The following is a 16,028-nucleotide window of genomic DNA, read 5'->3' on the forward strand; positions in this document are numbered from 1 at the left end:
TCCACCGTGGGTCGACATTATGGCTGTGGCCTGGGTCCTGCTTAGCTCCTCCTGCTCCGGGCCCCTTCTGTCTCCTCCCTCCTTCGTCTCCTCCCTGGTCTCTGTCCGTCCTCCTCCGGAACCTCCTCCCAAGTTCCCACCCATGCCTCCCTCTGTTGTTGCTACGGTGCGAGGACACACCTTCCGGGAGGGGGCATAATGTCAGGATCATGGACTGTCTGTGTTATGTTTTGCCACTGTTTCTGTTCCCTTATTTGGTCATGTTCCTGTCCTCGTTTTGTTAATTAGCTTTGATTAGTCATCCCATACACTTGTGTTTCCCCAATCATCCCCTGTATTTAAGTCCTAGTCTGTGCAGTCTGTCTCTGTCGTTCTACTCGTTACGTTGATGTGTTTCCTGTTGTCTCCAGTGTTGATGTACCCTGTGTTCCATGGGTTAAAGATGTATGGATTTGTTTATTCCTCGTCTCCATCGTTACTCGCCATCACAGATTGTGACATTATAAGAATTAATTACTTCCTATTGTGATTAATTAGTAATTAATTAATCGTAATTAATTAACACACAGGGTTATAATGGCTAATAATTTTAAGGTATACAGAAACTGGCCTAAAACAAACCTACCCTAAAAGGTATTTTGCTAAAAAGCGTGAACCCCATATCAAAGGCCTATCACTGCAGCAGTCCACATCACTCCTTTTGCAGTCGAGCTGTTGCATGAGCTCCGCCTTTTTAATCGTGTCAAGGTAAGTACATTAGAGAAAAAAATCCAAACCCCTGAGTTCTGTAAAATTCCAGATGTTGAGCGTAGAAACGCGTCGCGTGTGAGATCATCCATTCTGTGCTGGATGCTCTCGGTTAAAATGTTTGGAGAGGCAGACAGTTTTGTACTCTGCTTCGCTGCTTTTCCATTTTTGAATACGAGTATGAATATGCGCTAGACTGACTTAACGTCTTTAGACAGTTGCGTTTGCTTCTTTTGTTGGGTCTTGCGCAACTTACTCCCTACTTATTGAACGCGATGTCAAGTTAAACATTTAAAAACACGTCTTGAGATCTTGCGTTTTTTTTCTACAGCTCGTCTCACGTTTTGTATTGCCCCCACGTAGCTCTATAGGAGGCATTATTTGCGTTTTTTATCGCGCTTTATTTGTCATAATTAATCGCATGAAAATGACACCTCTACTTATTTTTGCTCCTCTTGCTGAGTCACATTTTTTTTATTTTCTTATGCTTTTTTTAATCTCTTTACTTGTTCAGTTTCTGGCAGAGATCCATAATTTCTTCTCTCTCAACCTCTCCTTCCTCCAGAATTCTGCTGAATCGTCTCTCATTGTCATTCGTACAGTACACTTCCATTGACCCCACTTCCACCAAGAGACTATCCCCAATTTAATATGACAACCAGTCATTTTTTGTAGTAGTAATAAATGCCATTATTCAAATTCTTAACTTTCTTTTTTTTTGTACTATTATTTAGTTTTTATACAATTAACTTTTTAAATTCAGGCTCTATTAGCTGTTTTTGCCAAACTTTTGCATTAGTGAACATAGAAATGCTACATCCACAGATGATTTAAATATCTCTTATTGGTCGGTCTGCCTGGTCCTCATGGCTTTTGATTAGTCAGTCTGCTTTTCTTCCTGTTTCAGCTTGGCCTTGAGCCACACATGTACTGATTTTCAGTATATGTGTGTGTAAGCGTGTGAATGAGGAAGTGTTTTTGGATGTGTGTGAGAGAGCTTTAGTTTAGTACTGCTGAGTGGCCTGTTATTCCAACCTCACTGTCACAGTCACATGCTCCTTCAGCAAGCCTCTTAGAACTCATCATGAAAACACCAGGTACCAACTTAAGCACGGTGGGTGTTGTAGTTGTTCATTTGTTTGAACTTTATTCCTGAAGTATATTAATAATTAATAACTTTTACACCTTGTTACTTTTGTCCTTTTAGTTGTGTTTGCTTGCATTGTTTGTGTCTGTGTGAGTTATGTGAACGTTGTGTGCTCCAGGATAAGCTGTGTGTGGGTCAGCATGCTCTGCATGTGCAACCATGGTTTCATTGCTAAGCAACCTAACTACCTTAACCTCTAAGCAGACATCAAGGTCCGGCTAACTGCTAAATTACTGACTTGAGCCAACTAACTGCAAAACAGTGAATATATGTATATACTGTATAATTTTTAGTAAAACATTACTAACAAACACACTAATTCCCTACAAAGCCATGGTTTCTTTATGTAAAACATGATTTCTTTGTCAAAGATTTTGCTTCCATGCATCTGTGTTCTGATTATGGAAATTCCTAGACTGTAGGATTTAAGCATTTTGGAGATTTTTTCCATGCTAGAGAATGTAGACACGGCTTAGTGGGGTTTATTAGGCAGATTTAGGTGTAGAAGAGGATTTACGTTTTGTCAGTGTGTGTGTCTTAAAGAGAAAAAGGACTTATAATTAAATTATTTATAATTTTATCTATCTATCTATCTATCTATCTATCTATCTATCTAACATTATATATTTTTATCAGCAATGTTATTGGATAAAATTTGATATTAAATTATACTATTAAATTGTATTAAATTGTTGCTTATTTCCTTCATTTTTGCATTTAGATTACCTTTACCATCATCTAAGGCTCACTTAAAGTTAATCTTTAAAACACTTAAACAATTTAATAACACTGTTAATTGTAATCTTTAGCAAATCTCAAAATTAATGTCAGCTTTTCATACTGAACATTATAATGTAAATTCACTAGTTGCATTCAAAATAATTGATTTGATTTTTTTAGTAATTTATTTTTAATTAATTTAGACAATTTTAATACTGGCCACTTAACCATAAGATGAAAATAATAATTATTGGCCAAGATTTTAATATTGGTACATCCCTACCTAGTTGATATGCGGAACTGGGATGGAAATGATTGAAATTGTATTCTTTATAGAAATAGATTTATTAGCTAATTATGTGGTGATGCTTACAGTTTGTTTTCAGTACAAATAATATATACATACTGACCAGAAGACATTTTTTGTCTCTTTTTAGACTCCAATCCTGATTGGATGCTTATCTCAGAATGACAGCAGAAGACTCCGCCTCTGCCGTTGCTATGAGTAACCCTAGCCCTTCCTCCTCTTCTAAGGCCTCCTCTGAGCATCCGCAGCATCACAGCGCCATCCCAGAGGGAGTGGCTGGGGCCCCCAATGAAGCTGCCCTTGTGGCCCTGATGGAGCAATCAGGCTATGGTATGGTGCAAGAAAATGGACAACGCAAATATGGGCCACCACCTGGCTGGCAAGGCCCTTCCCCTCCACGTGGCTGCGAAATCTTTGTGGGTAAAATCCCACGTGACGTTTACGAGGACGAGCTGGTGCCAGTATTTGAGACTGTTGGACGGATCTACGAGATGCGCCTAATGATGGATTTTGATGGGAAGAACCGCGGTTACGCATTCGTCATGTACACGCAGAAGCATGAGGCTAAGCGAGCAGTTCGTGAACTCAATAACTTCGAAATTCGTCCAGGAAGGTTGCTAGGTGTGTGCTCTAGTGTAGATAACTGCCGCCTCTTCATTGGTGGAATCCCAAAAACCAAGAAACGTGAAGAGATCCTGGAGGAAGTTTCCAAGGTGACAGAGGGGGTGCTGGATGTGATTGTGTACGCGAGTGCTGCGGATAAGATGAAGAATCGTGGCTTTGCCTTTGTAGAGTATGAGTCTCACCGTGCTGCTGCTATGGCCAGAAGAAAGCTCATGCCAGGGCGAATTCAGGTTAACACCATTTTCCACTGAAACTTTTCACTTCATTATATACTTACCAAAGGAGAATTTTTTGAAGACTCTTCACACAACTATTTTCCATACAACAGAAGTTATAGACCACATCTGCTAAGCTCAAAAATACTATAAAAAGGACAAAATACACTATAAAATCTTTTTTTTTTTTTTATTCTTTTATTCCACATCTTCTGAAGTCAGACGATAAATTTGCAAATGGGAATGATCCGATTCCTCGTTCAATGACTCACTGCTTCACTGATCGACTCACTAATTTAATGAGTGAGTGAGTTGAGACTAGAGAACTGGATCAGTCAGATCCATGAAAAAATCATTCTTTTAAGAAGATTCTTTTCCAAAATTGTTTGTTTGAAAATTAAGCTTACTAATTTAATAACAAATAGGACTGATCCGGTTCTGAGTTCACTGACTCGATCCTTCATTGATTGACTGTTTCAATGATCCTATCACAACAGTTAACAACTTACTTAATGGGAAGATTTTGATTGGATCGCTCTTATGGTGCTTTTATAATTTTTATTTGCACTTTTTGAAGCTATATAGTATTGTTGCATTGAAAAACAGTTGTGTGAAGATTTTTATAGAAAAAAAAAAAACAGTATAGGGGTTTGAAATGACATGAGGGTAAATAAATAAAGAGAATTTGCATTTTTAGCTGAACTATTCCTTCATCTATGATATTTAGTGAATACACCTACCTTACTTAAGCTCAGGGCGTTTTTTGGTATTTTCGCCTAAATTTAACATACTCAAATTCAAATGTTTACCCTACACACATACAATGGAGGAAATTAAAAAAAATGGTTTCATTGTAAAGAAAACCCTTTGAACTACAAAATATGAGTGTAATTCTTTATAAATAACATTATATACTTTTCAAATATTACTATAAACACAAAAAAAACATAGGCGCTTTTGGAGTTTTAAAAGTGAGTATTTTTTTGAAAATCTGTAATTCAGGTTCTATTAGGCACAACTCTCTGCAATTTACTTTGTTTGATGCCACTAGATGCCAAAAAGTGCCAGAAAAAAGAATCTTTCAAATAACAGCTTCTAAACAGGAGTTACTACATTATTTGTGAAACGAGTCAGAATGTCTATCTCTGCAGCTATGTAAATGAAGCATAAACATTTTTAACGTCATTTTGGAGACGTCCGCAGAGTTTAACTGGTTTTAAACCGGTTGTGTGTATATCTCTTTCTCTATGTATACAGCTCTGGGGTCACCAGATTGCAGTTGACTGGGCAGAACCTGAGATCGACGTTGACGAGGACGTAATGGAAACAGTGAAGATTCTGTATGTGCGCAACCTGATGATAGAGACCAGTGAAGATACTCTACGCCAAACCTTCAACCAGTTCAATCCTGGCTGTGTGGAACGTGTCAAAAAAATCAGAGACTACGCCTTTGTTCACTTCGCCAGTCGAGAAGATGCAGTGGTTGCAATGGACAACCTGAACGGCACAGAGATCGAAGGTTCCCGCATCGAAGTAACCCTGGCCAAGCCTGTGGATAAGGAGCAGTACACCCGCTATCAGAAAGCATCGAAGGGAACGGCGGCTGCGACAACTACTGACAACAGCCAACAAAGTTACTTGTATCAGTGTGACCCGTATACACTCGCCTATTACGGCTATCCCTACAGCACACTCATTGGACCCAACCGAGACTACTTCATCAAAGGTTGGACACCTCATTTTTTTCTTTCTACCCTCTAAGATCAAAATTAACAGTGGGGAGAGTGTGATTCTTAATTAAAAAAAAAATCCTTTATGTACTTTATGTACTCAAGAAATGCAATACCATTTGATAAAATCAGAATTACCTGAAAGCATTCGTAACAATTGATTTTTCTTGATGACTGAGTATTATGCAGTTAAACGTATTTACATTTACACAAGTAATCAGACTTGATCTGTACAAACAAATGTAGGGGATGGATTACAATAAATGTTAAAATTATATCTTCTTTAACCCAGAACTTTCATATGGCTACCACCTTTAAAACAGTGGTTCTCAACTGGTGAAAAAAAAAATCCAATGCTAAAAAATGCTAAAAATCCTGAAAATCAAAACCCATGAGCTACACAAGATAAAATATGACCCATTCAGGGGGTGTAAGGGGTGCTGTAATTGCACTTCATTACCAGTTAAAGCCAAGTTTACTTTTTAACACTTATGTACAATTAAAAGGGGAAATTTTTACTTTCATCAAGTATGTTTTGTCACGATAGAGTACTCGTACTCTAAAATATAATGAAGATAAAATTGGTTTGGTTGGACACGTTGAAACTGGCTTCAATTTCAAGAGACTTTTAGAACCCAAAATCACTTTTCCTATTCAGCCTTGTCATGTTAAAGGGTTAGTTCACCCAAAAATAAAAATTAGGCTGCGTTTTACTCGCCCCCGATGCATCCTAGGTGTATATGACTTTCTTCTTTCAGACGAATCCAGTCGGAGTTATATTAAAAATTGTCTTTGATCCTTCAAGCTATATCGTTGCACTCAGCGGGTGTTGCATTGCTTCTGTCCAAAAGACGTGAAATAAAAAGCACCTTTCCATTAAATAAAGTGTCTCACATGGCTCCGGGGGGTGAACAAAGGCCTCCTGTAGCGAATCAATGCGTTTTTGTAAGAAAAATATCCATATTCAAAACATAATAATCACTTTAATCTAGCTTGCGCCATCAGTTGTACACAGAAGCAGTTCCCGGGAGCATGACGTATGGGGTCAGCGTTGCGCATGCGCCGGTGAGTCTCGTGAAAACCAACGTTTGTTTACAGGATCAAAAGAAGCAAAGTTTCCTTACTTTAGCAAAGGAAAACCAGTCTCCTCTTGGCTTATATCGAAATCCTCCGACATTCTTCTTTACAAATCCTCGTTTTGTACTTCTAATTAGTGACCGTTGTTTTGTTTCGATCTCTCCGCGTGCGTCACTTCTGAGTGGCGCATGCGCAAAGCTGACCTCATACGTAATTCCCCCGGAACTGCTTCCGTTTTAGAACAGTGAGAGCAAGCTAGATTCAAGTGATTATTACATTTTGAATATGGATATTTTTCTTACAAAAACGCATCGATTCGCTACAGGAGGCCTTTGTTCACCCCCCGGAGCCATGTGAGACACTTTTTTTTTGTTGAAGGGTGCTTTTTATTTCACGTCTTTTGGACAGAAGCAATGCAACACCCGCTGAGTACAACGATAGAGCTTGAAAGATCAAAGACAATTTTTAATATAACTCCGACTGGATTCGTCTGAAAGAAGAAAGTCATATACACCTAGGATGCATCGGGGGTGAGTAAAACGCAGCCTAATTTTTATTTTTGGGTGAACTAACCCTTTAATAATTTTGCATATTAGTTCATGATAATTTTAAAGATTTTTAATTTTGAGGAAATAAACAGTTTTGGTACTGTGGATGCTACTTGGTATCTAATATAAAATCCAGAAACAAAACCATTTGAGAACTGCTGTTTTAAAAGATACATCCCAAAACAAGAAGCTCTGCCCTGTTTGTTGCTAATCACATTTCTAGTATGGCCACTAGATGGCATGCATTTTGAGATTGTTTTGGGCTGAAGAGCTGAGATCCCCAAAATGTATGATACTGAAACTAATGATGGGAATCTGGTATTATTACATTTCCTAACCCATAATCATCAATTACAAATGCTTGTGGTTTTGGGTTGGGTTTGTAACAACTGAGATCATTTTTTCTCTTTCAAATTGAACAAAGAATTGTGATTGCGTATTCAATCTGAGACGTATTTGGTCATCTACTATCTGATTAAAACAGAACTTTATCTTTACTTTTAATTTCAACTTTGCTCAAACACCACCACTCCCATCTCAAAGAATGGAGGGAAACTGCAAATATCTCAAGAGGCGTTCACACTGACAGCAGTTTTAAATTAGAATGCCGAAGAGTGATAGTACCACACCCCTATCTCGATCACAAAGTCATCAGTGCTAGCAAACCTTTTTAGCAAATATATTTAACTAGAATCGAAAGCTGACCCAGATAGCTAATTACTTTATTTCAATCGTCTGCTTAACGCCATGCAATGGGGTTAACAGTACTAATATATATATATATATATATATATATATATATACTTAATCGCACAGCCCTAGTAGCAAAGTGTCATTTCTTCAGTGTTGTCACATGAAATAAGGATATAATATAATAAAATATTTACAAAAATGTGAGGGGTGTACTCACTTCTGTGAGATACTTTTTTAATAAATCTGCAAAAATGTCAACGATTCTGTGTTTTTCTGTCAATATGGGGTGCTGTGTGTACATTAATGAGGAAAAAAAATTAACTTAAATGATTTTAGTAAATGGCTGCAACATAACAAAGAGTGAAAAATTTAAGGGGGTCTGAATACTTTCCGTACCCACTGTATATATATATGTGCCTCCTTGTGGTTCTGTACCTGAACAGCACCTCCTTTCATTTTTATCTTAAGCAGGTACTGTAAGAGGCCGTGGCCGTGCTGGGGCCGTTAATAGGGGCCAAGGGCCCCGCGGCTCATACCTTGGTGGCTATTCAGCTGGCCGAGGCATTTACAGCCGCTACCATGAAGGAAAGGCCAAATTGCTGGACAAACCTTACGAGATCATGCCCAATCTAGAGCTGGCAGCTGTGAACCCAGTGGGCATCAAGCCTGGCACAAGTCAGTGTGAAATTAAACCACATATATAAAGAATTTAACTCTTGTGCTCTACTCCATTCAGTGGAGGCAGAATCTAGAAACTTCAAGAAGTTTCTAGACTATTTACTAATATTATTTATTACTGAAATTGAACCACCAGTTAGTTTTACATTCAATTCTTAAATCTAAAAATGGCAATCAAGTAAACTGGAGTTATTTAAAAAAATTAAAGATAATTTATTAAACTGTACTGCCCCTACTGGCCTGGAGTGGAACACTAACTTCCTTTCTTTATGACAGTTGTCAGCTGTCATAGCTGTCACTGCTTACCCTAGTAAGCAGGCTTTTGGTTTTTATTTTATTGCTTAAATGCTTTCTTTCAATTATACATACAATGTTCAAACAATTCTCAAAAAACTCTCAAAATTGTATATAACTCCAGATTAAATATTACAATGTACAGTCATCTGAATAGACTGTTATTAAATACATTAACATAAGACAGGAACTAAAACCACTTATAAAATGCTTTGAGAGTGTTTGACTTTGTTTGGGCATTGAGTTCAAAGTTCTTAATTACTTTATTTTCTTACTAATCAGCTGCTTTGTGTCGAAACTGACTGATCTTGCAGAATTCTGATCTGAGATCTGCAAAATCCTGACTGGAGTATTCTGACGTCACTTAAACCTAAATCTGAATTAACATGGGGAATGAAAAGAGTTTTTGTACATGGAAATAATGTGTGTGTGTGTAAGACGGTGTGTATGTGGCTGTGTGTGGGTGTTTTTTGTCGCTAATCTTAAGCTGAGTCATACACTTGTTGTAAATGAGGACAGGTTGTGTAAGTCTCAGTCTTTCCCTTTTTTCTGCTTTTAACCTTTATCCTTTTTGCACTTTCTGACTTAACTTCACTTACCTGAATTTCTATACTGCCTCATTTGAGATTTTAAATGATATGTTACCTAACATATGGTACACACTTTACATAGTGATGTACAAAATATGCTATTGTGTAAAGTACACTATATAGTCTGCATATTTTTGCCATTGTTCTAATTGTACGTATATGTTTAGTGACTCTTCCAGGCCTTGGTGCCCAGTACCCTGCTATGTTTTCTGCTGCCCCTGCAACTAAGTTAATGGAGGAAGGGAAGATGCACCCAGTGGAGCACCTGATAAATCCTTTGGCCCTCCAGCATGACCCCACAGCTGCCTCGGCCACTGCAGCAGTCATACCTGCGGTCTCCACACCACCACCTTTCCAGGTACTCACCTGCACCTGAGCAGATGGGACAATTTACAGTTATTACAACACTCCGATAATTCTAACACCATTGAAAGCAAAAATGCTGTGCTGTATGGCACTTTAACAGCCAATGAAAATATTATTGTACAACTATGTGGAACTTGATCAAGCCTGGAGCGTTAGTGTTTTCTTACACTTTAAGATCCAACTGATACTGCTGATCACCATGAGATTTGAATTGCAGTAGCAAATATTTGAGTTAAAAAGCAGAACTGGAACAGAAATTAAGAAATTCTTGTAACTTCAGTAAGTGTAATTTGTAACTTGAAAAGGAAGTTGAAAAGCCTTATCTAAAAGTTGAAATAGTCTTTAATTTTGAAGGTTTTATAGGCCAAAATATATAAATAGTGTGCCAGTATATTACATTTCTTTGAACTGTAATTATGAATTCCACTTCCTCTAATTCCAGTTCAAATTCCAGTTCAGCTTTCTATTCAATTAAAATTCCAACTCATGAATTGGAAGGAGATTCTAAAAATATGAATCCCAATGAGCATAATATCTTGCAGCCTGTAATTAAAGAATTCATCACATAAAAACACGGTTAGTAGCCAAAAAATAAAGAGATATTGAATTTTAAAAAAATTATCCGAAGAATAATACCAATACTGACCAAAAATACACAACATCTAGTCAAAATGCTATTGTCATAATATTGAATATCGCCTTCACAACTGTATGGAAATCTGTATGAATCTTGCGTTCATACGGACATGATAAGTAAAAAAAAAAAAAACATTGAAAGAAATTTATTGGACTGTTAAAGGGATAGTTCGTCACCGGTAATATGGGGTTTTAATAAAAGTTGGCTATCTATGCAGTAAAGACATGATTTTATTTTATTATATATTTTTTTAAATCGGTGCTACATGACTAGAGAAAACAGAGAAAAAGTGATGTTCTGAAAAATGTAGGAAAATGTCAATACTCGTAATGCACTGGGCTCCATCAAACTATCAATGAGTGGGGATACAAAAATTCCTCAGTATGATCTGTAGTTTTCACAAAAGCCAAGTTTGCGTCATACGGTGAACTTTTGCTGACAAATAACCTCGATCTTGGTGCAGGTAACAGAAAAATACTGTAATACACATTGTTCTTTTACTGTATACTATCGACATTGTAAAAATACAAAGCTGGTTAAAAATGTGCAAACTTTGCCTTTAATATGCAAATGTGTTTGCTGTGGAGGGAAATTAGACCAGGTTTTATTTAATTTTTGAGCAGAGAATGACAACCCCTCCATTCACATACAGTATTCTGTTTGGGACCATTGAGATTTTACTCTAGGCAGCACCTACCCAGCATGACAGCGTGGAAATAAAAGCCAAGCGACCCGCCATCATGGTCGTTGTCAAAAACACTTTATTTATCATTGCTTGATGGTGTTTAATTAGGATGTGGTGTAACAATCTATTTCTTTATCTCACAGGGTCGTCCTATAACTCCCATCTACGCTATGGCTCATAATGTGCAGAGGATTCCGGCTGCAGCTGCCAGTCTGTATGGAGCCAGTTACATGCCAATTGCCGCCCACGCCAACACCGCCACGCTGGCAGCCCTGCAGAAGAACGCTGCTGTGGCAGCCGCCGCAACCTATGGAGGGTATGCTGGGTACATGCCTCAGGCCTTCCCTGCCGCTGCCACCTTCCAGATGCCCATTCACGATATATACCAGACCTACTGAGACACTCACAGCATCAATCACAGTGACTTACAATTACACACACCGCGTTGCCACAGGCCATCAGACATTTACGGCATAACTATGAGGTCTGCTGGTTAATTGAACCACGCAGAGTGAAACTGACATACAACAAAACTAACACATTCTGACTCGTGTGAAGCTCCCTGGAAGCCTTTAGATTAGATGCTGGCAGCAAGGATGTAGATTTCTGCTAAATTTATTGACAACTTCATCAGCCCCTCTGGCCCACATTTATTCATCCAGACGTATGACCTAGACCAAAACCACTTTTATATGCTACTGATTAACTTACCAAGACAGGTAGACTTTTGTGTTCTAAGTTATGGACTCAAACCCTGCAATGTGACCAGAACCTCACCTATTTTCCCTTTAGATCAATAGGAAGCAGTCTGTCAGTTCGACTTCCTAAAGGAATTGACAACACTTGCTGATTTCCAAAGCCATCACACGACTGAATGAATGACAACTCCTGTTCTCGCATGCTCATTTGCATATTTTATCATTCTGCAGAGGTCTTGTATATTAGCTGATCACCAGTACAGATGTGGACTGACTCCGAGTGATATGTTCATATGAAGTAATTCCAAATAAGACTCGCAGAAGAAGCACACCTACTGACATATCACCGTCTTCCCCACACACTCCAGCTGAGAATCGTGAACCAGAGCGTTCCTGTCGCCGCACACTCCTAATATCGCTCCTCTGTTTTCACGGCCACAAGAATACTGAAGGAACGTTGTAGTATTTGTGGACTTTAAAAAGAGCGTATTTAATGCCTCTGTATGCTTCAGAGCATTTACTTTTGTTTTATGAAGAAAAACTGTAAAATGAACAAACAACTGCTGAGCAGGAACTTCAACAAACACAGAAGTAGAAGATTGAAAGTGTTTCATGAAAAGGCTGTATTTTGAGTTTATAACATATACTTGCAAAACACGTTGAAGACGTCGGAATCTTCCGTCCACTGGGTTTCCTGCATGTGAGTCTATATGCAAATACCTGCATTAGTTTTTCCGCCTTAACTGTTTATTTGCTTATGCATTTTTATATTTAGATTATTTTAAGATTGTACTGTTTAGTTGGTTTGAAGATGCTGTTTTTATTGTCTAGAGGGTATTTTTCTTCTCTAAACTGGAAGATAGACAAACACTGTTTTCATTCACATTCTCAGAGGCAATGTGTTCAAGAAAAAGAAAACTGGAAAAAGAGAAGTTTTTCAGTGAGTCGGATATATGCTGGATAACATTTGTTCCCTGTTTATGAGATAGTTCACCCAAAAATGAAATTACATATCTTTCCAAACCTATATAACTTGCTTTCTTTGGTGGAACATGAAAGACGATATTTTGAGATATATCTTTTTTTCTCTCTCTCCATGCAATGGAAGTCAATGGTAACCAAAACTTTTATGTTACCAAGATCTACTTTTGTGTTCTACAAAAGAAAGTAAGTCATACAGGTTTGGAATGACACGAATAAATTATTTTCAATGATTTTTAGAATTTTCAGTTTTGTGTAAACTATCCCTTTAATGTGTTTTAAATGCACAAACTGGACTGACAAAAAAAGTAGCTGGGTTGAAGATACAGCATTATTTATGATGACTTAGTTCTGCTTACTTGAACTGGTTGTGTTAGTTGATGACCAACCCTTATTTTTCAGACCACTACTGTGATTCCCTGTGCAGTCCTGTGAAGTCTTATGTGCATCATTAGGAGAGCACAGGCTCCCTCATATCCGCTTTTGTGCCATTAATACAAATTACACCTGAAGTACTGTCCCATTTACCACTGAACCAATTATGTTCATGTTGTTTATTAACGGTCTTGAGTTGCAGACCTTGAGTTGCAGAATAAAATCAGGTTAATGGCGCGATACTCTCATCCCCCCACCCTCCAATTCCTCCTATAGACGAGCAGCCAGATGGTCCATCGAGTTGTGTAGTTTTTGCTGTCTTTTGTAGTTCTAACCCTGCATTTTTGTAGATCACACTCCATGTTGTGTAGCTACTGTAGTATGGTATGTTAGCAATGATGTGCACTTAAACATTTTAGGGTGTTAGAGGTTCTTGTGTATGTGTATATGCTTTACAATATGTGTGTGAGCAGGCACTTTTGTCTTTTTAGGGGTATTTTGATGCTCCTAGAACTGGAATGAACTGGACCAAACTGAAACCAGGGAGCTCAGAGAACCTGTTAATATCCTCATTGTCTTTTCAATGACTGCTGTATATCATATTAATGTCCTTCTGAAGACTGCTGTATGCCACCACTATGCCTTCTGTAGGACTGCATATGTCACATGGGCCTTTATTCAGACTGCTGTCTGTCAAGTGACCTCTTAAACACTGTTTGTGATACCACAGTGCCTCTTCTGTCCTATTTTCTTTCATAAAGTCAAGTTTTTTTCTTCTTTTTTTTTCTGTGTTATACTGTTGTTTCTATGGGGGCTCTGAGTGTTAGAGTGCTGCTTTATGTTGTATTATGCTTTCATGTGTTTCATGTTCTAACAGAGTTGATGTTTTATTAAGTATAGCCTGTTTTTTTTTTTTAGAAGAGACTGAGTGAAAGTTTGGGGAAAACTTCACAATATACCAAACAAAGAATGACAATCCATGCAGTTCACATGACGTAAGCTAGAGACACATTTTTACACACTGCCGCCATCATCGAGGACACTCTCTCTCGGATATGGCATATCTGTGTGTTTTTGAGAAAAGTGAACCATCCCCAGTAGTTTTTCTCTGTCTGTTATCTAATCTTTTATTATGAGAGAAGCAGTCAGGATATATTTAATATATACAGTACAATGTTTTTGTGTATGAAGTAAGAGGAAATGCTATAATATATTTTAAGAAGATATTTCCATCTCATTATATGTGCTTTAGAGAAGTTTAACAACAAAAATGTCTTTTTTTGCCAAAGTGTTCAACTAATGCGTATGTGTGGATATATAAATGTGGCTCTAAGTTGCCAGTGGAGTAAATACTGGCCCAAATTAAACATGCATTCATTGGCAAAACATTTTCTTTTGCAATCATTTCAGAAACACTACACGTGTAGCGTTTTCCCCTCCATTTTTACACTTGTTTCTTGTTACTAAAAGACAAATGAACAAGACAAGCTGACCTCAGCAGAGGACATTTAGATAATGTAGAATGTTATTGCCAAAATATTCTTATCTTTTTTTTTTAGATCTACTTAGAACTGTTTTCTATTTCGCATTGTTTGTTTAAAGCTTTTTTGGCATTGTATTTATAGAGGTAGTTTAATAAAGCATTTTCAAAAAGAAAAGTAAGATCTGTGCTTGTCTTTTCTTCTTTGCTCTCCTTTTACACAAAATAGTTTTACTAAAAATCAGCAATTTTACTTAAAAAAAAAAAATTTAAAACACTTTAAATGTGCAATATTTTTATTTTAATCTTTTAAATCGTGTTCTTTTTCTTTTGTTTTTAGAATTGTCTGTTTATCAGATAATCATTAGTTTAAATTTCACAAGTGATGAGGGTTGAAGATATCTTCTGATGGACAAAATGTACCAAATTGTTTCAAGCAGAGGTGCTCAATCCAGATCTAGAGCTACCGTCCTGCAAAGTTCAGCTCCAACTCTGCTCCAGCACACTTTTCTGTAATCACTACATCTTAAGTAGATTATTCAGGTGTGTATGATAAGGTTTGGAATGGAACTTTGTGAGATAGGAGATTTGCTGGAGTAGGACTCGGCACCTCTCAACTAAATGAAAATTTAAGATTTAAACATGCAGTTCTTTTTGGACCACTAGGGGGCAGCAGTGCAGAGGGACCTGATGAAGGTTTAAAGTGATGGGATGGGATCTGAAAACCTGTGTTACTGTAATATGGCTGAAACTGCCAGGTTTTGCTCAATGTACCCATTAAGTACAGTGAAGTTCTTCCATTCTTGTGTCAGGATTTGACTAAGTAACAGTGGCATGCATGACATGATATGGCTTGCTGAATTGGTCATTATTGTCACTCCCTAGTGATGAAAAAGGTCAGAAACAGACTTTATTTTATGTGTTATTTCTTTGTAAATAGGGTGACATAGGGTGAAGTGGGACGAATATGTTTCATGATTGATTGCCCTTTAAATATCAGCAGAAAATCAAATGTTAATAGATGCCACAAGGGTTGTCATTCCAAATGTTTTAATTTGCATCACAATCATGCATCACAATCACGCTTTAACATCCGATTCATCTCTGGCAAATGAAAATGCTCTTACAGACTCTATACAGAATACAAACACACACACAAAACCTAGTTCTTAATTATTATTTTAATTATTGAATGATAATTACAGAAAAGTATGTTTTGTAAAAAAAAAAAAAGCTAAATTATTTGTGAGGGTCTGGCTGTTGTCCCACGTTACTTTACCATGAAACACTTTTTATTCTGGACACTTGTTCTGATGGATTATGATTATTAATCATGACACTATTATGGCATTACATGAACCATGTCATATGTCTGTGTATGGACAATATCAGGAACATTATTTTCAATTTATAGTACCCAGGATGAGCCGCCCCCC

At 37.4% G+C, this 16,028-nt stretch overlaps 1 protein-coding gene across 7 annotated transcripts in view; it reads left to right on the forward strand.

Annotated features, from left to right (window-relative positions):
- Positions 1-12,852, forward strand: part of LOC107656158 (RNA-binding protein 47-like) — a 29,012-nt gene extending 16,160 nt beyond the window's left edge. For 3 of the 7 annotated variants that reach the window (XM_016443896.1, XM_016443887.1, XM_016443910.1), the window contains 5 exons: positions 3,052-3,775; positions 5,018-5,486; positions 8,277-8,483; positions 9,538-9,728; positions 11,202-12,852. In XM_016443896.1, coding sequence (XP_016299382.1) covers positions 3,083-3,775; positions 5,018-5,486; positions 8,277-8,483; positions 9,538-9,728; positions 11,202-11,456 — 1,815 coding nt within the window. In that variant the 5' untranslated portion in view covers positions 3,052-3,082 and the 3' untranslated portion in view covers positions 11,457-12,852. Of the gene's footprint in view, positions 1-427; positions 1,862-3,051; positions 3,776-5,017; positions 5,487-8,276; positions 8,484-9,537; positions 9,729-11,201 lie in introns of those variants that run through there. The other 4 variants (XM_016443901.1, XM_016443918.1, XM_016443927.1 and 1 more) reach the window with 4 other exon arrangements.
- Positions 12,853-16,028: the final 3,176 nt, after the last annotated feature.

The sequence above is a fragment of the Sinocyclocheilus anshuiensis genome, unplaced genomic scaffold (assembly GCF_001515605.1).
Source record: "Sinocyclocheilus anshuiensis isolate Anshui unplaced genomic scaffold, SAMN03320099.WGS_v1.1 scaffold85, whole genome shotgun sequence".
NCBI lineage: Eukaryota > Metazoa > Chordata > Actinopteri > Cypriniformes > Cyprinidae > Sinocyclocheilus > Sinocyclocheilus anshuiensis.